At 47.6% G+C, this 24,025-nt stretch overlaps 1 protein-coding gene across 2 annotated transcripts; it reads right to left on the bottom strand.

Moving 5' to 3' along the window:
* Positions 1 to 229: 229 nt before the first annotated feature.
* PODXL2 (podocalyxin like 2) lies at positions 230 to 22,291 on the bottom strand. 2 transcript variants are annotated; one of them, XM_087818683.1, is made up of 8 exons: positions 22,217 to 22,291; positions 16,904 to 17,182; positions 10,941 to 11,698; positions 10,048 to 10,122; positions 4,378 to 4,534; positions 3,688 to 3,749; positions 1,277 to 1,456; positions 230 to 588 (listed from the first exon to the last, which is right to left on the bottom strand). In XM_087818683.1, the coding sequence occupies exons 1-8, from the start codon at positions 22,284 to 22,286 to the stop codon at positions 376 to 378; spliced, it is 1,794 nt and encodes a 597-aa protein (XP_087674809.1). In that variant the 5' UTR covers positions 22,287 to 22,291; the 3' UTR covers positions 230 to 375. The 2 variants fall into 2 exon arrangements, 1 of the variants encoding a protein (XP_087674809.1); XR_015714796.1 differs by having other exon boundaries at positions 500 to 588; positions 4,391 to 4,534.
* Between the last annotated feature and the right edge of the window lie 1,734 nt (positions 22,292 to 24,025).

Below are 24,025 nucleotides of genomic sequence, written 5' to 3'. Positions count from 1 at the left end.
TCAACAGCGCCGGCCCCGCCCCGCCCCGCCCCGCCCCGCCCCCGAGGTTCCGCCCCCGCCCGCCCCGCCCCGCCCCCGAGGTTCCCGCCCCCGGCCCGCCCCGCCAGCGCCCATCCCCCAGCAAGAACCAGTCGGGCAGGCGGACGGGCTGGGCCCGGCGTGGGCTCCGGGCAGTTTTAATGGGGGTCCCGGGGCCCGCCCCTCGGGACATCGGGTGGGGGTGGGGAGGGCTGTGCCAAGACTGTTTTGGGTAGGGAGCGGGAGGAGCCGGCACCGGGAACCTGGCTGCGGGGGGTGGAGGCGAGAAGGAGGGGGCACAACTGTGCGCCTTGGGTTCGCCCCGCTGGTCAGGGCGCGGCGCCGGCGCGCAAGCCCTCACAGGTGCGTGTCCTCCTCAAACGCGTCTGAGTCCTCAGGGTCCCGCTTGCCCCCCATGAGCGCGCTCCAGCCCCCCGGGCCGTTCACGGCCCCGCCGCCGTTCAGGCTGGGTTGCTTCTCCTGCATCTCCGACTGGCTGTCGCTGGCCACGTCCAGCGTGGGGTTGTCGTGGCAGCCGTTCTCGACGAAGCGCAGCTCCTCGCCGTGCGACTGCGGGGCCAGGACCAGGACCAGGCTGCTGGGCGAGCACCTGGGCCAGGCCCCTGCCCAACCCACCAGCTGCACCAACGTGCCCCGTTGGCCTAGCCTGTGACCTTGAACAAGTCACTTCATTGCTCCTTCCCTAGTCTGTAAAACCGTACACAGGGAACCCCAGGGACCCTCGACAGATGCCACTTCCCTTCTGTTTCCACAGCCCAACTCCTTTCTTAAAATAATTCTACCGATCCTTTGACTAAACAAGCGCGAAGCCTCCTGGACACCAGCTGATACCTCCCAACAGCCTCCTCATAGACTCCAGGGAACTCCTGAAAAAATGGGAGTCTTGCCCTGCCCTCTCCTTTGTGGGGAGTCTTTTCTTGACCCCTGAGCCCTGCTGACCTAGGGCTTCTCTAGTGAGACATCCTGCTGAACTCAGGCCTGCAGGGTCACTCTGCCCCAGGAGGGGCTGGTGCCATGGAGGGCTCCTGGGGTGCGGCTGGTGTCCTGTACAGGTTGACTGAGATGCAGGCACTGGACAAATGGCCTCACCTGCAGTACCCCATTCCCAGAACAATTACCGCCTGTCACCCTGAGATGAAGACACTGAGTCTGCAGATGACAGAGCTTGCTGGGCACTCCCATCTCCACCAGCACGCCCCCAGCCCATGACCTCTGCCCCACCTGACCCCACACTCACCACATGTTTGAGCTTGGGCAGCCGTCGCTGCCAGCAGTTGTAGAGCAGGCCCAACACAATGATGATCACACAGATGGCGCCGATGACCACCAGCACCACAAAGAGTGTCCCATAGTCACTACGCACCTGGCTGGCCCGGGCCTGGCAGCTGCTTGTTGTGGAGTAGTTCTGGATGCCAATCTGGGGGTGGGAGGGGCCAGGCTCCTCAGCTGAGGTTCTGGGGTTCCATGACTCCCACCCCATGGGATTGGGGCTTAGGAACAGGGACAGGCTTTGAGAAAGAGCTGGCACACTCCTGGCTCCTAAAGCTCCCTTAAAGGCCTGGATCTATGCTCATGAGGGACTCTCTCTCCCCTATGCCTACCCTGTTCACCTGGGGGCAGCTCCAAGCCTCTCTACCCTACATTTCCATTCCCTGCCTCTCCTCACATTCCCACCATGGCACTGCCTGACCCTGACCCCGCTGGGGAAGAAGTCTGGCTTGAAATCCATCTGGTTGTGACCCTATCCCCCCAGTGAGGCTGCCCACCCCCATGCTGCCAGTCATGATCCAAACTAGATGGAGTCTCACACTGTCCCACCAGTTTAAAAAAGAAGAAAAGAGACAAGGGCAGCTGTGATCCCCTTGCCACACATTCTCCACCACACACCAGCATTGAATTAGGCCCCTGGGACACAGCTTCCACCCGGGGGGTGGGTATTTTGGTATCAGCCTGGCCATAATGGGCCAGAGACAGTGCAGGAGATGCTGGGGACAGCCCACATCATGGCCACTCTAGCTTCCCAGCTTCCTCCCTCTTCCCACAGGAGTGGTCACCAATGGTATTTAGCTGCCCAACCCCACTCCCACACTGCAAGTTGTCTTGGGTGGGCCTGCTTTCTCTGGTCTAGAGGCTGCAGTGCCCTGACCCAGCCCAGCAGATGCTCTCTCTACAGATCAGCATCCAGGCAGAAAGGGAGCAGAGAAGGTAAAGTGATCTCCTCAGAAGACAGGTGCCAGGGTGGTGCTCTCTCCTGGCTCCCGGTGCAGGAACCTGGGGGACCCCTCTCTGCCTTGCACTTCTCTATCTAATGCCAGGTATTCAACTCTTCTTTGGTTTCTGTGAACCACCTATGTATTTCCAGTATGTTCCTCTATTGACTTTTTAAGTTATCAAGGGTCCATATTTCTTGCTACAACTTGCTAAATTTGCCCACTAATACATTCCAAAGGCCCGGCATACCTTTGGCCACATCAGTCAGTATGAAGTGTCCAGTAAAATCAGAATACCCAGGGGCTGGGAGAAGAGGCAGGAGGGTCTATAAAAAAGGTCAAGGCCAGCCTTTTCCCACCAGCTCGCGGGGTTCACAAACCCAGACACAATCAGAACAGCCCTCGGTATAGATAGAGCGCTGAGAAAGACCAGGGTCTTGAGTACTTCAGGCCTGGTCCAGAGCTTGGCTTTGCTACTACTAGTTGTGCAATCTCAGGTGAGTCGGGGCCCTTCCCTGGGCCTCAGCTCTAACCTTAAATGGATACCAACAGCACTCAACAGGGTGTCTTACTAAATGCTCACAAGCCCTGGGGTGGTGGTGGTGAAAGAACTGAGCACAGTCTAGCACTCAGTAAGGATTCAATATGCTAATAAAAAAACACACAGAACCCCCACAGAATCCACTCTTTAGCCCTGTGTGTACTAGATGAGAAGGCAGGACCACAGTCCTGCATAGCTCATCTTTGCTGTCAAATATTGCACAGCCCTCAATAAGGAGGAAGACTAATGACAGATCACTGGATTTCACAGTGAGTGGAAGGGGTTTTGTTAGAGATGGTGACTGTCCTCAAGAAGGGAAGTGGAATGAGGAGCAGGAGGAACAATAGGGTCCTGCTCTGCTCCTCTCTGCACAGGTGGCCAGCCTGTCTCCTTAGCCAAGGTCTCCAGGATGGGCCAGGTACTGGGTTGGGGGTGAATCTCAAGAAGGCAGGGCTGTCTTGCTGTGCCCTGAGCCCTGCCCCTCCACCCCAGTTGGCCCCCAGCTGGCCAAGCACTGCATACTCCCATGGTTTCCGAAAAATGTCCAGGCCTCTTGTGCTTTCTCCTGTGGTTCGACACCCACAGCGCGTGCTCCCGCCTACCAGGCTTCTGAACAGTTCCTTGGCCAGTGTTTCTCCCACTATCTACTCAGAAAACTCCCACCTGGCTGTCCCCTGGCTATCCCATGCACAGTGTGGTTGATAGTTAAGTGCTCATATATTCTGTCTCTTCCACGGGAACTGTGTCTTAGGAGGCCTGAAAGGAAGAGCTAGAGCAAGAATTTGTGTTTTGCTCCTTTGCACTACATGGTGCAGGTCACCCTCCTACCCTCAAGGAAGGCAGCCCTGTACCCAGAGCTTTAAGGAACAGGAGAGGAACTTGTTCCTGCCCTCTTACCTCCACCAGACTCCTGCGGATATCACCCAGCATAGAAAGGACATCTTGAGTGGGCACCACCCCTGGGGGGAGACATCATCATCAGTACAGCCTTGACCACTGAGGTGCTCCCCCTACGGACTCCTGGTCCCCTTAGACAATCTCTGACCTGAGCTTCTAGAGCCTCACTCCCTGGCTCCTGATCACACATAGATCTCATGGTGCATGCACAACCACTCTCTGTTTGCTGCCCATTGATCGACTCATTAAAAAGATTTAGCAAGTGCCTACTAAGTGACAGTTGTGATACCAGGCGGTCACCTCCACAGCTCCTCATTAAGGCTGCATTCTGAACACACCCCTTCTCAGCCCACCACAAAGTGCACAGTGCCACTGTCAGGCAGCTGTACTGAAACCACACCTCTTCCCCCTCCTATTCCCAATGTTCCTACCCTCCTCCTCCCCCTGCCTCCAAGCTTGTTGGTACTCCTGGATCCTAAACTAGGGAGTCCAAGAAGCACCTCATCCTGCTATCCTAAAAGCCCATCCCACATCCAAAAGCCCTGGCTGCACTTTCCCACAGTTCTGCAGGAGAGCTCCCATGGCCTTGGGAAAGGTCTGCTGATTTGGCCTGCCTCCCACTATCTTCTTGGACCCTCTCCCCAGTCATGCCAATCCCCCCTCCTGTGGGTGCCCCTCCCCCCCGCTCACCCTGCTCGCCCACCAAGGTCATTAGAAGGTGCTGCTCCTTCTCACTGGGCTTGCTCAGGGAGATGTGCCAGTCCCCGTGGTGGCCGTTACCATGGCGGGGTAGCACCTCCTCCACCAGGGCCAGGAGTTGCAGCCCCCAATGCTGCCGAAACACCTCCTATAGGGGCAGAAAGAAAGCCTATACTCAGTGAGGGAGATAGCTCTAATGACCCCTGCCTCTAGGCCCAGCCCCCACTCCAACCTCCACCCATCAGCCAAACACTGGGAAAGGCCATCCGGCTATTTCAGAGGGGGCTACACTGGACCACTCGAAAGGCTGTGAGCTTCACCTTCGACAGGACTGTGAGTTGTTCCCTACAGGTATCCAGGTGCTCCTTCCCACCTTGGCTTTTCGCCATGAGGAGGGCGTGGGGCCTGTCCAGGGATACTCACAGTTGAGCTGGGGGTACACATATGCCCACATACGATAAGTCCAGGAAGTGGGTGTGTAGCATGTGAAGGAGTATGGAAGACTGCTCATGGTGCCTGTGTGTTCAAGTGTGTAGTGCAAGGGATGAATATTTTGGGATGCAGGGATAAAAAAACCAAAAGATTTTTGCAGTTGTACAGTCACCAAAGACCAGGAGGACAGGTGGGAAGCAGTCTAACTGTGCTGTCATTGTAGAGATACAGCCCAAAATTGGAGAATCATGAAAGATGTCTGAGTTCTCTAATAGTGGTAGTGATACAGAAGAACTAATCAGAAATGGTTAAAATGGTAACCCCCTCCCTCTGGAAGCAAGGCTGGGAGCAAGAGGAGGGGTGTTAGGAGACTTCTTTCTCATCTGACACTCTCTTGTACTGTTTAGATTTTCTTGACCCTGTATATATGTAATTATATAATTTTTTAAAAGCAAGATGCTAGCACTGAGCAGAAACTCAGTGAGTGGCAGAAGCTCAGGCTGGGGCTGGAGACCAGGACCCTGCCTCTGGCTCCCAGCCTGTGATTGTCCCTACTTAGCCCCATCTGGGAAGAAACCCTTCTTTGGCCCTGTGACTGCTACCCACTCCCTATCTCCTCCAACTCCTAGCTCCTCTCCAGCAGCCTTCTCCCTCCTGTACCTGGGAAATCAACAATCCCCTGCTCTCGGCCTCCAAAGGTCCCTGCCAGACACCCCTCTGCCAGCTGCTCAGCTCTCTCTTGAGTGCCCTTCTGTAAAGCTGCAAGCCAGGGCTGCCATAAGGCACAGGCATCTCACCAGGCCACCCCTCAGGTACCCCTGACACTCCTAGACTCCTTTCTGTTAGAGCCCAAACTAATGAGCTTTCCATGGATGTCATATCAACCTGAAGGCCACCAGGGTAAAGTTCCTCATTACCATGGCAAGTGCCAGGTTCAGGCTCAAGCCTTGGCACTTACTGGCCTAACAGAAACCCAACTCAGTTTTGAATTTGGAAGAAGACTGGTACCTGGAGATAGCCATATGCAGCTAGGAAAGTCCTAGTTCCTAAAATGGTTCTTACCATCTTCACATATGTGTATGTGTATGTGCACGTGTACGTGTACGTGTAAGTATATGTGTATGTGTAAGGGGTGCATGCCCTCACCTGCCTGAGCAGGGTACACAGAATGCACTGTGGCCAAGCAGCTCTACTGCTTGCAAAAAACCCTACCCTCCTGCCATGGGCAGTGCCTTCCCACTCCATGCTGGAACACTTTGCTCCACCATGTGTGCATGCCCCACATTTTCTTGGGTCCAGCTGTCTGCCTGGCTTAATCCTCACAGTAAGCCCAGGCTGTTAGGACTAATGCCCACATTTTCAGATGGGGAAACTGAGGCTCAGAGAGGTGCAGTATTTAGCTAAAGGTCACAAAGCTGCTAAACCGCAGAACCAGGATTTGAACCCAGATTATTTAGGTTCCAAAGCCAGGGCTTTTCTCCCAGGCCACCGACACTAAGATGAGGATGTAAAATGGTGCAGTCACTGCAGAAAACAGTACACCAGTGCCTCACAAAGTCACAACAGAATCACAGTGTGACCCAGCAGTTACGCTTCTGGGTCTACACAAAAAGAACTGAAATCAGGGTCTTAAAGAGATATTTGTACAGCAGTGTTCACACTAGCATTATTCACAATAGCCAAGAGATGGAAGAAACCCAAATATCCATTGATGGATGAATGGATAAGCAAAATGTGGTCTATCCACGCAATGGACTATTATTTAGCCTTAAAAAGAAGGAAATTCTGATATATGCTACAACATGATGGACCTTGAGAACATTCTGCTAAGTGAAGTAAGCCAGTCACAAAAAGAATCACACTGTATGATTCCACTTCTATGAGGTCCCTAAAGTAGTCAAAGTCATAGGGACAGAAAGAATAGCGGTTGCCAGGGACTGAGAGGGGGAGGAATGGGGAGGTGTATAATGGGTACAGAGTTTCAGTTTTGCAAAATTAAAAAGATCTGGAGACCTGTTTCACAACAATGTGCATATACTTAACAAAATTGTAAACTTAAAAATGATTAAGTCAATGACATGGAAGCATAGATGAGACTGACGAATGTCAGAGGGATGAAGGAGGGAGGGTGGGTGGAGGGGGAGAGATTAACCAAAGAATTTATATGCATATATGCACAACCCAAGGACACGGACAATGGTGGGGAGAAGGACTGGGGAGGGGGGTGGGACGGGGTGGAATGGGTCATTGGGGAGAAAAAGGGACATCTGTAATATTTTAAACAAAAATAAAATTTAAAAAATATGATTAAGATGGCAAATTTTGTTAGTTTTTTTACACAATCAAAATATCTGCCATAAAAAAATGACTAACTAGGTAGTCATCAAATATTATATGAGACTAACAAGATAAAAACAGGGAAAGCAAAATTAAAGCATTTTGATATCTATGTGTTATTGGAAAGAGAAGAGATATATTATCTTAAGACTTTATTGTTCAAGCATGCATACCAAATATTAAAGGGTTTACACTACCTTTATTGTGGTCTCTACCATTTTTCAATAAGAGGAATGAGAGCTTGGAGAAATGCTGATTCTGATTCTGGGGGAGGGAACATACAAAATGAGCCTGGAACATCTTATTATGCCACAAAGCAAGGAAACTCCCAAAAACTAATAGGTTGGTCAAAAGGACTCAGAAGCCAACTCAAAGAGACTTTCACTGACCAAAGGCAGGGCATTTGAGCATCAGTAAGAATAACTGTGATGGATTAAAATGTATCAGTATGTTAAAATCCATCCATTTATAATGATGCTGGGAAAAAGAAAACAACTCAATGGTCCTTTTGGTGGGGTTTTTGTTTTTTTTATCCTCACAGGAGGATATTTCTTCCATTGCTTTTTAGAGAGAGTGGAGGAGAGGGATGGAGGGGGAAAGAGAGTGAGAGAGTGAATGAGAGAGAGAGAGAGACAGAGAGAGAGAGGGAGAGAGAAACACTGATGTGAGGGAGACACATCGATTGGTTGCCTCCCACACACACTCTGGCTGGGGATTGAACCTGCAATAGAGGTACATGCCCTTGACTGGAAATCGAACCAACAACCCTTCAGTGCATGGGCTGATGCTCTAACCACTGAGCAACACAGGTCAGGGCCAATGGTCACTTTTTGGATTAAACATACCCATGTACTTTCACTTCCCCCAAAGTGACTAAACAAGATTAAAGAATTTTGTAAAGTCTAAAACCACAAAGCCAAAGCCAAAACAAAACAGAAGAGACAAGAGCAACAAAGTCTGGATGGATGAGTTAGAATTTCCTGATTTAGCTGAAAAGTTGCTCAGCATCACTAATCATCAAAGAAATGCAAATCAAAAACACAATGAGATAGTACCTCACACCTGTCAGAATATCTGTCATCAATATATCAACAAACAAGTGCTGGTGAGGATGTGGAGAAAAGGGAACCCTAGTACACTACTGGTGGGAATGCAAATTGGTGCAACTATTATGGAAAACAGTGTGGAGTTTCCTCAAAAAATTAAAAATGGATTGCCTTATAACCCAGCAATTCTACTTCTGGGAATATATTGAAGAAACCCAAAACACTAATTCGAAAGTATATATGCACTCCTACATTCAGTGAAGCATTATTTAAAATATCCAAGATATGAAAGCAACCCAAGTGCCCAGTGATAGATGAGTAGATAAAAAAGTTGTGGTACATTTACATAATGGAATGCTACTCAGCCAAAAAAAGAATGAAATCTTACCTTTTGCTACAGCATGGATAGATCTAGAGGATATTATGCTAAGTGAAACAGGTAAGACAAAGACAAATACTATATATTTCACTTATATGTGGAATCTAAAGAACAAAATAAACAAAATAGAAAGACTCATAGATACAGAGAACAGACTGACAGTTGTCAGAGGGAAGGGGGTAGCAGGGCTGGGAGAAAAGGCGGAAGGATTAAGCAGTATAAATTGGTAGTCACAGAATAGTTACAGAGATATAGATTACCGCATAGGGAATATGTCAATAATACCATGATAACTATGTATGGGGCCAGGCGAGCACTTCAAGCATGGGGGGATCACCCTGTAAAGTACATGATTTTCTAACCACTTTGCTGTATATCTGAAACTAATAAAGGATGATAATGAATGTAAACTTTAATTGAAAAATTTGAAACTTTTTTTAACTTAAAAAAAAAGTCCCCTGATTTAGCAAGCCCTGAAGAGCTGAATCTTAAGCCAAAACAGAGAAAGCTGAGAAGCAATCAGATTTATACTGTCGAACTTCCCAAATGCTCTGGAATAAGCAGCACTGGTTAACTTTGCAAGAAGGGATGAAACAGTACTAAATATAGAAAAACTGAAAGACTATTTAGGCAGCAGCTGAATCCCTAGTTCCATCTCCCCAACACTGCACAGATGACAAATGTCCCTTCCCACTAGCAGAAGACTGGAAATTTATTCTTTAAAGAGGGTAAAACAGAGGGTCTCTAACCTAGCAGACACCAGGCACAACTATGGAAGGGGGCTCACACTGTAAACAAGGGGAGTAAAATATATTCATGCACACATGTTCCTAATACTGAGACACCCAGCCCTCTCGCTACCCTGGCTCCCACAACACTGGCAACTAGTCCTTTATATTCCCAGTAGAATAGAAGTTCCCTTTTCAAATAATCTAATCACCTAGGAGGAAGGACCTAACGATGTTGAAATCAGAAATTTTCTAATGAAATGACCCAGTCAGACAACCCTCCTGAGAAGCCACAGTTAACTCCACCACCACTCTCAGCTTCCAACCAATTTTCTGGAGGCAAACACCACCAGACATTTGAGAAGAGTATGCATGTGGAAAAACTGAGACTGAAACAAAGAAATGGGGAAAGCAACCTATACAGGGAGAAAAGATTTTTTTTAAAAAAACTTCAATATCCTCAGAGAGATAAGATATTGCACACCTGAGCAAAACTACTCCTTTAAATGAAAAACGGAGGGGACAAGAACAAAAGAGCCCTTAGAAATTTGAAAATATGAAAGCACTGCCTTCTTGGATGTTGATGGATTCATCCTCTGAGTTAGGCTTGTCCCCTCTGACTTAATAGCTAAGGCTTCTATCCATCCACTGCCCTTTCCCCAGTGCCTGCCCACTGCCCCCACTCTGCCCGCCTGCCTCCAATCTCAGCCTGCAGTCCTCAGCCTAACTCGGCACTCACACAGTCTATGTTCTCTGTCATGTTCAGAATGATGTAATTTTTCCCAGCGAGATTGCTCCAGTCTTTGCAGACCACCTGTACAATGAAACAGAAATAAGAGTGACAGTTATAAAGGCATAAGGAAAGGCATCCAGAGAGCATCGGTAGAAACACTTTGAGAAGCTAGGAGGTGAAGGCCAGGTATAGGTCTGGGATAACTAGATGGGAGCTGACAGCCTCTGCAAGGTGACATGCCCAGGATCCAACCCAAGGTTCACAAACCCACATGTCTTTAGGGAGCAAGAGAGAGGAGGAGTCCGGGAGTGACACAAAGGAAGAGGAAATTGTGCCAAGAGGGCCAGACTACAAGGGGCTTGCCCCAGCTACAAACTTGTTTTCAACGTTCTGTAGGGCAAACAAAAACATGCCTGTGGACCAGATGCACAGGCTGGAAACTTAGGACCCCTTTCCTTTCCTTCTGGTGTTGGAGGGTATGAGCACTGACTTAGGCGTGTGTGTGTGTGTGTGTGTGTGTGTGTGTGTGTACTGGGCAAGGATGATGAGGAGAGGAGCAGAGGGCAACTGTACGTGTGATAGTGGGCATGGAAACACAGCTGGGGAGAACACAGGTCAAGCACAAACTCTCACCACTGTCATAAGCAGTGTGGAAGCCAAGGGTAGCAGCAGTAGCACCAGAATAAATGAAAACCAGGCCAAGGACCAGACTCTTCCAAAGCTTCTACTTTGCATGTAAGTGTGGTGAGGACACCCACTGTTGAGCCATGAGCTGTGCATCCCTAACAGTTCTGCTGAGGCTCTACATGGTTTCAAGGGCTTCTATGCTTGGCCTGGCAGACCTCCCACCACAGCACAGCCCCAAGGTAGTCAATGGCCTGCACCCGCCTCCATGTTACCTGAGTAGAATCCCAGGGGATTCTGGATTGAGCTTCGGCAGCCTGCCTTTCCTGGGGCTGCTGGCTGAGGTCTTCTTGTCCCAAGGTAGTAGAGGAAGGTGTCAGCTCCATGTCTTGGGGGGCCAGGGGTAAAGCAGCTGAAGCTCCAGGGTAAAGGGGGTCTTCATTTGGGGTTTCAGCCCCACTGGGGGCTTCTGCTTGAGGGAATGAGGCCAAGGACAGCACCTCCCCTTGCGTGCCAGCCAATACAGCGATTCCTATAGTAGCCTCCTCAATGGCCTCCTGAGGAGCCTCAAACTCTACCTCATGCCCTGCAGCTGGCAGCACTGTGCCCCCTGTCTCCTGGCTGGTGAAGTCCTGACCCCCCAGGGTCACTGTGCTTGGGGTGAATGAGGGTGGTGACAGGCTTGGCTCCATGCTGCTCCCTACCTCCACACCTGAGGAGGCCTGGTCCCCAGAATCTTCATGCCTGTGTTTGGGAGCCAGGGGAGTCTGGCTGCTGCTGGTGGGAGACAAGTCGTGGACCTGAGTTTGGGCTTCTTCTTGGGCTCTGTTTACAGGCAGCAGTTCCTCCTTCTCCTCTTCCTCTTCTTTCTCTACCTCTTCCTTCTCCTCTTCCTCCTCTCCAGGAGCTATATGCCAGGGTGGCTCTACCAGGTTCATCTTAGGCAAGGGAGGGGGGAGGCTGGACGCCTCTTGACCCTGGCTGGTGTCCTCTATGGGACCTGCCTTCTCAGTCAAGTCTGGAAAACCATAATCTAAAGACAGAGATGGAAAATTCATTCACTGGTTTTATTATTCATTGATTTGTTCAGTATTTGCTGAGCAGATGATATAAAGAACCACGAGACTCTTGGGGGGGGACAATGTGGAGGCCACACTATTGGTCATGTCGGTAAAGAGTGGGAAATACATCTGGGTAAGGGGAAGGGGCAGGCTGCAGGGGAAACAAAGGCCAGGCTGGGCCTCATTTCCTTCATAATAATAAAAATGACATAACTCTGATGCCAAAATTCCATGAATACAGAATGCATAAAGTAGACAGGTTGTATGATTACACCCCTCAGAGATAGCCCTTGTTAATAATTTGTGGATATCCTCTCCACTGTTTTCATAATTTGTGTTTCTTCATCTGAGGATTTCACCAAGAAGGCCCCATTAGAAAAGGTTCCCCTTATGAGGTTTAGGGACCTTCTGTTCATAGGAACAGATGAGACCCATAGATTCTGACCATGGTTCCTGAACTGTGCCCTTACTCTATAACTCAGGCCTTGACTGGGAAATGAAAAAGACACAAGGAGAGCTAGCCAGAGGCCAAGGGATGAGCCCACAGCTTTTAAAGGCTTCCAGGACTTACAGGGGCACTGTTAGTAGTGGGAGAGGGGATTTTATTCTCCCTGCTATTCCAGGGATTATATTTTGAAGCAGAGAAATTAGGAGACTCCTAGAAACCAGGAAATTTTCTGACTTTTCAATGAATCCTAGGCCTCTTCAGGATAACAACATGAAAAATATAGACCAGTTTTGTTGGAAATTCATTAGAAATATCAAAAACTATATCTAGGTAGCAACTTTTATTGTTCTGCCTTCCTGTTCCATCTACTGCAAGCATCTGGAGGTGGAACAGTAGGGTCCCACAAATGCCAAAAGCCTGTCTGAGATAAAGACATACCTACAGAGCACTCCCCACATGCCCCATACCTGAACACAGGTGTGAACAAGCAGAGATACCCAAGAGACATGCTGAAGGCTGCAAGAAAGCCAGTAAAAGCCTGTTCCCAGGAGGGTATGGACACCTGGGGCACTAAAGAGATGCGAAAGGTCCCCCAGAGCTCAGGCTTTCCAGGGGGAGGTTCCAGCTTGGCTTCAAAGTGTGGAAGGTCAAGGAATGGCTAAGCTGCAAGGGGACTCAGAAGAAGCTAGTTCAGTCCTCTCACTGTCTGCCCCGCCCCCAGGCTCATGAACTTCCTTCCTTCGGTGACACACCAGGCAACAATGCCATGAAGCTGCAGTCCTTCTGGTGGCCATCACTGGAAACTATATCTTCTGTAAGTCCTGGGGAAAATCCAGTCCCCCATTCCAGACACAGGGTATCAGATAGGGGCCCTACAAGATCCAAGGGTCCATCACCTCCTCTTAGAGATGAGGAAACAAAAGCTTGGAGAGTAGAGGATACTTTCTCTAAGCTTTTAAGCTAAATTTGTCATGTTGTAAAGTTGTAAAACTCAGGCTCATGTGTGATCAAAGCCAGTCTTTCAGGACACCTCCTGGTCAGGCCAGCACTCAGATGTCTTCAGATGCAGAGAAAAGCAAACTGACAGCAGTAACATTACCTCTCCCAGTTCATCTGCACCTCTGGCCACAGCCAATCTCTTTAAAGCTAGGCTTGAATCATCAGACCTGATGAAATGTGAGAGCCAAGGTCAAGCTTCAGAGTTTTGCAGATGGGGATTGGAATTCTGGATGACTGGCCTCTAGGCTTTGTACACCCACCCCTCTGGGACAGGAGGCTAAGATGAAATGACATAGTGAATGCAAAATCACCTGGCCCATGGAAGGTACTCTTCTCCCAAGGCAATCTCTGAAAGTCACACTACATGTCTTGCATTCCTCTAAGCTTTCCACACAATCTAGCTTGCAGTAGGTATATCTGTGGTCAGCCTATTATAATGGGACTAAGAGGAGCCTAGGGTCCTAACACTAGAAGGGACCTAGGAGGCTATCTGATGGCCTCAGCCCTCTGGCAGGTGGCTAGTAAGTCTAGAAAAGGGGAGTTCACAATCCTCTTCAAGAACATGTCTTGGCCTCCTTAGAGAGGACTTGCTATGCTGTTGGCTTTTTTCTCTCTCCCTAATATCCTTAAATCTAACTGTGATGGTCCATTTACAACTTAAGCCCATTTCTGTTTTACCTACTAAGGAACACCTGGGAAGCATTTCCCTCAGGGAAAAACCCCCTAAATATTGTCTTAGTTGCCCTAATTTAGCCTTCTCTCCCTGGGGCTGAACAACCAACAGTAATTATTCCTCATTTGAAACCCTTCCTGTTAATATTTTTTTCCCTTATGAAAACTCTGGATTCTCCAGTTTTAACAGTGGTTATACAAAATCAACCGAGTAGTTACACAACAAATATTTGCTGAATGAATTTCTGGAACTAAGATTCACTAACTAGAAGCTAACTGAGGCAAAATGTAAAGTAGTTCTTGAGTCGGGTAACATTATTTATCACAGCACTTAAGTTACATTCTCCCCAGGTGATGTGATAGATGGCTCAGAGGCCACTAGAGGTCACTATGATGAAGCTCCAGATCTCTAGACAACTTGGATTTTCCAGGCCTTTTTTTTTCTTTTAATCTCACTATGGGGCTGGCTTTCATTCCCTAAATAGAACATGTTGCATTTTCTTCTTCTTATATTTCATTATAGTTTTTTGTGGGTTTTTTTTTTAAGTCCTCACAGAGGACATGCTTTCATTGATTTTAAAAAGAGAGGAAGGGAAAGAGAGAGAGAAACATGGATGTGAGAAACATCGATTAGTTGCCTCCCTTACTCACAGAATGCGCTGTACATGCTCCCACCAGGGACTGAACCTGAAACCCAGGCATGTGCCCTGATGGAGAATGGAATCCATAATCTCTTGGTCCACAAGGAGACGCCCAACCAACTGAGCCACACCGGCCAGGGTTCATCAGTTTTGTAGGTCTTGTTCCCCAGTTTATGAAGGCCACACTGGACTTTATTTCCTCCTTCTGGGAAAGCCATATTTCATGCATGACCTTTGGCATCAGCTTAAATATTAATGAGCTGATTCCTCTGTTTAAGACATGGAATTAAAACAGGCATCAGGGCCAGTGGCCTTGAAAATCACTTTAAATATCCCTTTAGATTAATGTCAAAACACTGAAAACTGTCCCCTGAGTGCAACACTCAAGCCAGTATTCAACTGGATGCTAATATAAAAACACTCACAAAATTCATAATAGATTTGCATAAAACAGAGGTGCAAGGGAAGAAGCTTTCAGTATAATTAAAAGCTACTTTTTAATGGTCAGCCTCAGTAGTCATGAAAGAAATGTAAATTAAGCAAGATGATAAATTTTTTGACCTACCAACTTTAATATATATATATTTTTTATTTATTTATTTATTTATTTATTTATTTATTTATTTATTTATTTATTTATTTATTTATTTATTTATAAAGATAATAGCCATTATTGAATCTGTGCTGACCGGAACAGAAATTAGGCCACATTTCGGAGGGGGAGGCAATATGAATGAAAAGCTTTAAAAACAAACATTCTGAACCCACAATTTCACATCTAGAAGTGTACCCTAAGGAAACAATTAAGGGTGTTCATAACAATTTGGTTTTAAGGATTCCCATCATAGCAGAGTTCACATAACAAAGACTGGAAACCATCCAGCTCTCACACAGCAGGGGGTAGACTGAGAACTGGGAGCCCATTACACTTGAGATACTATTTTGGCCTTACAGATGAGGCTGGAAAGCTGTATTTGCTGGCTTGGAGAGATGTTGGTAACTGATACAGCAAGATCTGTACACTATAATTCTAATTTTTTGTCAAAGCATATATTTTATGTATTTCCCATATGAGAAAAGTTCAGAAAGATATACAACAACATGTTAACATTTGTTAACTCTGGGTGATGGGATTATAGATGGTTTTTATTTTCTTCTTTTAACTTGTTTGCCTTTTCTAATTTTCATATGATATTTATTACTAGCATAAAATAAAAATACAGATTTTTTAAATTTTATTTTTTGGTGCTTAGGTGAAAGTGCTTCTGTCAGATGGTCCTCCTCTTAGGAAACATGCCTGAGGTATGGGCCGTGACTCAGAAGGTTAAATCGTTTTATAGCAGATACAATCTCAACAAGGATTCACTGTATAGAAACCATGTCTAAGTCCCAGCAGACAGCTGCTTTGATGATCTGATTTCTACAAAATTCATTACAGGCAGTAGTAATTAAAGTAGTCTCATGAATGATTTCATATAGAGAAGAAACAGCAGATCTTGAAGTAGAAGTCTCAGATTTGAGATTTAGCTCTGCCATTTATTACTTGTGTAATTCAGTGTCACTTTTAAACCTCTCTAAGCCAGTTTCCTTATCTATAAAACAGCGATACTAATCATGCCTCCTTTTACAAATTTCATATATTATTTTTGTAATTAGAAAACATAAATCGAAAATATTATACATTTTAAAAAGAAAACTTAGGGCTAAATTCTGTAACACCCCACCCCATGTGCATGCACGCATGGGTGCGCGCGCATACACACAATTTGACGGTCTGACATTTAAAATGGGCTCCTGCTGGCCAAGGACATATGCATAGCTGCTGTAGCTAGAAGCATGGAAGCTCTGTTGCACCTGTAATCAGCTGTGGTACGTGCATTCCTGTTGAGCCCAGGTCTCCCATGTCCATCGTCCATGCTCTGTAAGTCCAGAAACCAGCTCTGGTCCATGACTGAGGGCAGGGAAATTAGAATGCCTTGATGGGGCCAGAGAGACTTAAGGCAGGACATGGCATGTGTGCACCTCTGGGAACCTTCAACAGAGACAATACAGCACAGTACAGAAAAACAAACAAACAAACCCCAGACCTTGGAAAGAGCTCAGCTTGAATCATGACTTGACAATCTGAACAGTTGTATGACCTCAAGTATGCTTTTAACCTTTCTAAGCTTTCATTTTCTCATGTGTAAAATGGGGATAATATAAGCACAGAATACAGGCTCATTAAATAGCAGTGAATATTAAGGAGAAAAAGGCCTCCTGAGACAATAAGATATTCAGAATCTCAGAGGCCTGACTTTCATGTACAGAAAAAACTGGTGGGGAAAGAAGAGGTGTGATTTGAGCAAGGAAATGGTCCTTTGGCATTTTGCATAAGCAGCTACAATCAGCACATACTCTTAGGTAAGGAGAGCTACCTGCAGTGGGTCCCAGGTCCAGACTAGAGTCATTCAGCTCCTCCTCTTCTTCCCAGAAGTACTGTGGTGGCTGCAGAATTCGGGACTCTTCACTCTCTTCACTAGGGAAGCCTGACCCAGGGGCTCCCAGGCCAGCTCCCAGTCCCATGGCCTCACTGGGCTCCTCTGAGTCCAATGGCTCCAGGCCAGTGGGCAACAGGAGGTCCAGCAGAGAGGTGGAGGTGAGGCCCTCTGGGCCAGGTTCATCGGACCTAGCTGCATATACGCCCAGGGACACCCCTGCACAAACACAAAAGCCCAAAGGTTATGAGAGGCCAGAGAGGACAGGTTGCAGTGGGGTTAAGACACACCTCCACATCAAAGGACCTGAAATGGGGGTGGGGCTTTGAGGGACAGTCCTGACACCCAGAGACTTTGAGGGGATTCTGAGATGCCATTCTCATTTTAAAAGAGCCAAAATGTTTATTCCTCCCAGTGGCCAGGACAAAGGGGAGACAAAAGGATACAGGCAGGAGAAGTGAGGAATAGACTGGCTCAGCATCTGCTAGGCACCAGCTCAATCAGAAACATAGACTGAGCGCCCATTCTTCGCCACAGTTGTGCCAGGTACTGGGGGCACAAATGCAGCCAAGAAGGGGTCCCTGCTTTTAAGGAACTTGTGTGCACATTGCTGCTATCCTAGCCTGAAATTTTTCCAAAACTGCATTAAGAGTGTGGTTTATATTTCAGCAATATGGCATCCTCAACACAGTCTTTAAAAAAACCATGTGAGGTTACAGGTCAAACTCATTCAGTGTTGCTAATGACATGTTTGTTTAGAATCTTGAATCTGGCTCTATTTTTACAAAACAAATAAGTTACAAAACAATGAATTAAAGGGCATCTTTGTTACAAAATAAACAAACAAAAAAATTAAAGAACATCTTTTTACTCTTTCCCGTTCACTAAGAATAGAAATACAGCCATATTTGTCAATTTTATAACTTAATTACACAAATATTACTAACTTGCTATATATATATGTGTGTCTTCCAGAAAGTTGCTTAGAATTTCTGGGTCACTCAGTATCCTCAATCAAAAAATGAGGAAGGTGGATGAAATGACCTCCAAATTTTCTTTTCCACGACTAATATTCAGAGATGCGGGAAAGAGGGAATTTCAGGAATTATTTCCTACTCTGTCCCTGTTGTGCACTGTGACTAACTTGACAGCTCATGGAATTTTTTGTGATGTTTATAATAATAAGAGCTAACATTATTGATACTGTGTGCTAAATGCTTTGCAAGCATTATCTGAATTTTGTTGTTGTTAATCCTACCTAAGGATATTTTATTTTTCCATTGATTTTTAAGAGAGTGAAAGGGAGGGAGGGGGGAGGGGAAAGGGAGAGAGAGGGAAAGAGAGAGACATCAATGTGAGAGAGACACATCAATTGGTTGCCTCCTGCACGTGCCCCTTTGTATCCTCTCTGGGGTTACAAAGATGAACATGAAACATCCTCTGCCCCGGGGAAAATGACCATTGTTTGGTCATTTCTAAATTTAGTAAAATTTGTAATCTAAGTTTTATATAAGATATCAGCTGACATATCAGCCCTACTCTGCAGAGGTGATGCCCCTAGATAGGGGGAAAAAATACAAGAAACTAATCTGGAAAAATTCATGCAGTCCAGGAAAAACAAGTCATTGGATGAGAAATGTTTGTAATAATTAAAGAGCAAAAATTTTACAGGTTTCAAGGGCACCTGAGCAGCCAATTTTTGATAGGGCAATGAAGTGAAGATCTTTATTGACATATACCAGTCTCTAGCAGGTATGTTGGGAAAGACATTACTTCAGCTTTTTTAGAAAAGTGCAAACTGATTTTAAAAATTCTTGGAATTTTACCTTTTACAAAACAACTGAAGGATCAAACACACATTGCCTCTTCAAAACCTAAGAACTGCCTCTCTCAGCTGAGCTGTGGTGTGACGGCAGGGAAGCCACTGCCTTTAGGCCTTGGTCAGGCTCTCTAGGACAGCTTGGGTCTTGAGAAAACTGAGTCCATCCTCTTGAGGAAAGTCTGACCAGCAGTCCTGTTGATTTCCCACCTCTGGGGATAAAATACTTTTTAGTCAGTGGAGTTCTTTGTGCAGAGGACTGTGGTCTGATGAATTCACCGTGTCTATTCCCTACCATTTCTATAATTTAGGAGATGCCTCCATTCTCTGAACCTCACTCCTCTACTATGAAGCGGAGAAGCCACAATCTTTCTCTACCTCTTCTCTCTCCCCACCCCCTCTTTGTCTTCCTTTCCCAACAGCCTGGCAGGAATTAAGAGATTTTGAGCCTGGCCAGCATGGCCCTGGTTCATGGGTGGATTCCCAGTCAGGGCACATCCCTGGGTTGCAGGCTCGATCCCCAGTGGGGGGCATGCAGGAGGCAGCCGATCAATGACTCTCTCATCATTGATGTTTCTATCTCCCTCTCTCTTCCTCTCTCTGAAATCAATAAAGATATATTTTTTAAAAAGCAGATTTTAAAAAAAAAGAGATTTTGATAACCTTTCTGAAAAGCTGTGTGTAAAAAAAGTAATCTGGTTTTTCGTTCTTTCTCCAATAAACAGTTCCATGTTCTTGAAGTGATTTTTCCCTATAATTATTTTTTCTTTTTATAGACCTTGATATTTTCAAAAGCCTTGGCAATGGGTAATTATTTAGGTAATTAGAAGAGGTTACTTATTTTCAAGTTTGCCCATCAAAATAGTAGCTGAGACCTAACCATTCTATGTATAGTTACATTTGCACTTAACTAATCTGCCTTAATTGAGACCCCACCTGATTTAAAATTTCAGAATTACACTTTGTAATTGATTTTTTTCTCTAACACCTACAATTTTCTGTTACTTCATCACTGCCAACAGAGGGAGAGAAAAAGAAAGGACACGAAAGGATTCAAGGATCAGCCTCAAATAACTGAAAATCTGACCCAAACACACTCAGAAAAACAGTCAAATGAAGCAGGCTTACATCTTGGGAAGTGAAAAAACAAGGCTTTAGTAATCCCATGTTTTATTTCCCCTGCAATTTGCTCCTGATTCAAACATCCTTTTCTGATTTCCACCATCAACTCCATCCCCACCCTCCTCCTAATCAGCAGCTCTGAAGTCCAAATCTCTCTAAGCCTTTGCCAGACACCAATACTGTAGCTGCCCAGCAATATCTGTTACACAGCCCTCAAACCTGGAGCGTCAGCTACAACAGAAATTGTCCAGCACTGTCATCCTACCACATACATACTTATACTCGTGTGTGTATCTGTACATGTCAGAGAAACAATGCTGAAGGGTTTTTGTAGAGTTTCCACACAAAGGTGTGTAAGAAAGAAACATTGCTAGACATGCACGTCGCCTGTACATGAAGTAATAATGTATGTCACGAGGAGTGTGTATAGGAAGGAGGAAAAGGGAGAAAGAATAGAAGGGATCCTGGCCAGCGTGGCTCAGCCACTGAGCAATGACCTATGATCCAGGAGATCCATGACTGTCTCTCATCATTGATGTTTCTCTCTCCCTCTCCCTTCCTCTCTCTGAAATCAATAAAGATATATTTAAAAAAATAGAAAGGAGAAAAGTTGCCCACAGTAATCCATGGCTAGCCATGTAAGGGTACAGGCAGTTACAGTGGTGCATGGGTCCTGCACAACTTTGCTGACCAGTTCTGGCATGGCTGTCACAAAAAGAACTAGTAAACTAATCAATATTTATTTGTTGAATCTCACCTTCTTCAAAGAGGATTTAAGATATGTAAGGATGGAGGTAAGTGTGTGTGAGTGTCAGAGAAACACTTGTGGACACTTTTTCTATGCACACCACTTAGGTCCTTACCCATCCTTGATTGACAGTGGAGAAAAAGTACCCTTGCTAAACTGAGCCTTCCTGAGACATGCTCAGGAGTGGCCCCTTTCCCCTCCCAGGTGTTTTTCTTGGTATTCTGTCACTATGAACCATGGTAATGGCACATCTCACTGCCACCATCAAGCAAAGACTGCTCCTCCCCTCAGGAAGAGACCCTTCACAAGTCTCTCCTCCACTCACACACACAGCACAACATGCCCACCTTTGTGGGTTGACTGCATGGGAAGTGCCTACTAGCCAGTGTCCCATGCACCCTGCTACATATAAACACATTACATGTGTGTCCACTGGAAATGGAGTCACTCCTGGCTATCTGATGCAGGAGTACACACACACCTGCACGCACACACTCCAGTTCTCTTCACCCACACCAACTACCAGTCAGACCTTAATATCTACTGGTGACATCTCTCCCCCTCACTCTGTCAGCCACGTGGAGAAAGCTGTTTAGCCATGTCCTGATTTGACCTACTCTTGCAGACAGCCCTTTTCCCTACCCCCATTCTGGGCGGCAGCCTGTCTCACAGGCTGTCACATACCTTGTGCCCCACCCCCCACGCACACACCTAAATCCCAAGTCTGCCAGTGAGAAGCTGTTTTCAGACTCTGTCTCTTTCTCACAAGCACAACCATTACACATCTGTCCTCCACCCCTAACCTATCATCACCCATATATATCCCAGTGCCCTGGAGTAACTGCAAAATGGAAAACCATCTCGGAGGGTCTTTCACGCATTACTGCTGTCAGCTGTGCAGGAGCTATCCAGCAGTGTCACTGTCACAAACAGACCTTCTGAGGCAGCCATACCTCTTTTTTGTCGGCGCCTAATAAAACTAAGTTGCCCGACACAGCCTAGGAGACGCATTCACAAAGGCACACCCCTCCTCCTGTCCAGGAGCACCAAACACACGTAAACACACTCCCCACTGTCGCAGCAGCTGTATGTAGAGGCTCTTCGGCAGTCTCCCTTCGCAGCCGCAGACACTCCCACCCCACGCTCACTGTCGCGGCCCCATGGGACCTTTAAATGCCGCCTCCCATGCCTGTGTGGCTGTCGCAGAGGCTGGCGGGCCCGTTCGTCCTCTCAGCCCTGGGGTCAGCCCCGAACGCGCCTCGTCCAGCGCCGCAGGGAGCGTGCTCAGGCGCCTGGCGACGCTCCCGGCTCACTCGTTGATGTGTGTATGTGTGGGTGTGGCGCTCACGCGTGGAGCCATTCACACCGCAGGCACACGCGGGCGTCCCACGCCCCCCACTCCCAGCGAGCGCGCGTGCGGCGGAAGGACGGCGCCACAGCCCAGCCAGACCGCGCTCCCGCCCCACGCCGGTCCTTTGTTGGCGGCCGGGAGCTGTCCAGCACCGCGGCCCGCCGCCCGCACGCCCGGCCCGCCGCCGCCTGTCCGCTGCCGGCGCGCACTCACCCCCGGCCAGCAGCAGGAGGAGCGGCCGCAGCAAGGGCGGCAGCCGGGGAGCCCGCCGCAGCCAGCCCATGGTGCAGCCGTCGCCGCCCGCAGCAGCAGCGGCGCGGCGCCTCGGCCTGCGTCAGGGGCCGAGCTGGCGGGCGGCGGCGCGCGCCCACCCCATTGGACCACGCAGCCGTCACTCACCCTCGGCCCCACCCGGTCGCGTGCCGCGGGCGCGCCCCCGTAGAGACGAGGTGGGCGCGCGGGTGGCTGCCCCTCCGTCTCGTCCCCTGTGCTGGGTCAGCCAATCAGCGCCCGGGAGACCTGGAGGGGGCGGGGCCGCGACCGTGAGGCCTGGAATTTGGGACCTCGAACCTCGAACCTCGCACCTCGGAGGACCCGCTGTCGCCAGTGCCGCGGCAGTGACGGAGGTGAGCGCCGGAGCCACCCAGTCACCCATTACCTGCGCACCCAGGAGGCAGGGAGTGGTCACCTGCATCAAATGAGATTGATTAGAGGGCGAAGGAGTGACCACTAACGCTGTGGCCGTGGAGTGTTGCCAATTGTATATCACGAGGCTGAGCAGCAGCTCCAGGAGGAATGGGGCTGGGAAGGGCTTCTCAGGGGCAACTGAGCAGCGAGCCATGAAGGCCACGGTGAGAGGACAGGCAGAGGCCCTGGGCCAGGAGAGAGCGCGGGAGGGACTTGGAGCCAGTCTGGTGCACATCCTTACTTGGAATTGGCTCTGAGACCCTGAGAGAACCTCTCCCAACCTTTGGGTCCCAGTCGCCTTATCCTTTAAAAGCGGGCTTTGGGTTATTAGGGCAGTGTTTCTTTTTTCTTTCAAACATATAAGAGAAAGTTTATTTAGAAAGTCACAGAGGTAGAAGAAGTGAGCCTTAGAAGAACTGGGCTCAGGAAACAAGTTACGGAGGCAAAAGAAGGGCCCTTGGAGCTTCGGAGAGAGGCAAGGAAAAGCGACCCAGGGGAAGGAGGTGGGAAAGGTGTGGGTGCGCTCCGTAGAGTCCCTAGGGCAGGGTTTCTCGATTTTTGTTAAGTCTCTTGTCCCTGTGGCAACTAAAGTTTACTCATGTGCCACACACCACTGCAGTGAACAAAAGTCACACCCCCATCCTCATAGTTTGGTCTAGTGAAGAAGACAAAGAGAAATCAACACCACATATCTGACTGCGTAATTACAGCTGTAGTGAGGCCTGTCAAGAAGTAGAAGGGGCAATGAGACAGTATGGAACAGAAGGCTCACACCTGCCTTCCTGAAGACGCATTTAAGTTGGCACTTGGAAGGATGAATAGGTAGGAGGTTGGGTTGGGGAAAGAACATTACAGGCAGAAAGAAAAGCACATGGGTAATTCCTGAGTTAGAAAGGAGCTCAACCTCTTTGAAGAACAGAAAAGTTCCAACCCTTTTGGAATTACTGCAATTTTATTAGCTCCAGCAGTCATAATTTTGTGGAATTTTACTTTATATATAGTATATTCAGAAAACACTTCTTTAAAATAAATTATTATACTGAATCTTTTTTTCAAATTCTATCTTCACCCCTCTATCACTAGGCATTGTAGAGGATCTCAAAGGACTCTTCCAGGAATACTTAGGAGTGTGGACAAAAAATGGGCCACATACTAATCTGACAAGCTCAGCGGGGGCCTGCATGGCAGCCTTACAAACTCAGAGACCTAAAGTAACCACATAAGATGGTCTGAAATTAAAACTTTTTAAGTAAAAGCAGTTTATGGTGGGTAGTCCTAGGCTAGAATCTTCCCTGACAAAAGTCAATCTTTACCTTCATTGAGCCTGTCTATTGT

The sequence above is a fragment of the Miniopterus natalensis genome, chromosome 7 (genome assembly GCF_054644295.1).
Source record: "Miniopterus natalensis isolate mMinNat1 chromosome 7, mMinNat1.hap1, whole genome shotgun sequence".
In the NCBI taxonomy this organism is placed as follows: Eukaryota; Metazoa; Chordata; class Mammalia; order Chiroptera; family Miniopteridae; genus Miniopterus; species Miniopterus natalensis.
This window is presented reverse-complemented; position numbering and strand designations above follow the sequence as displayed.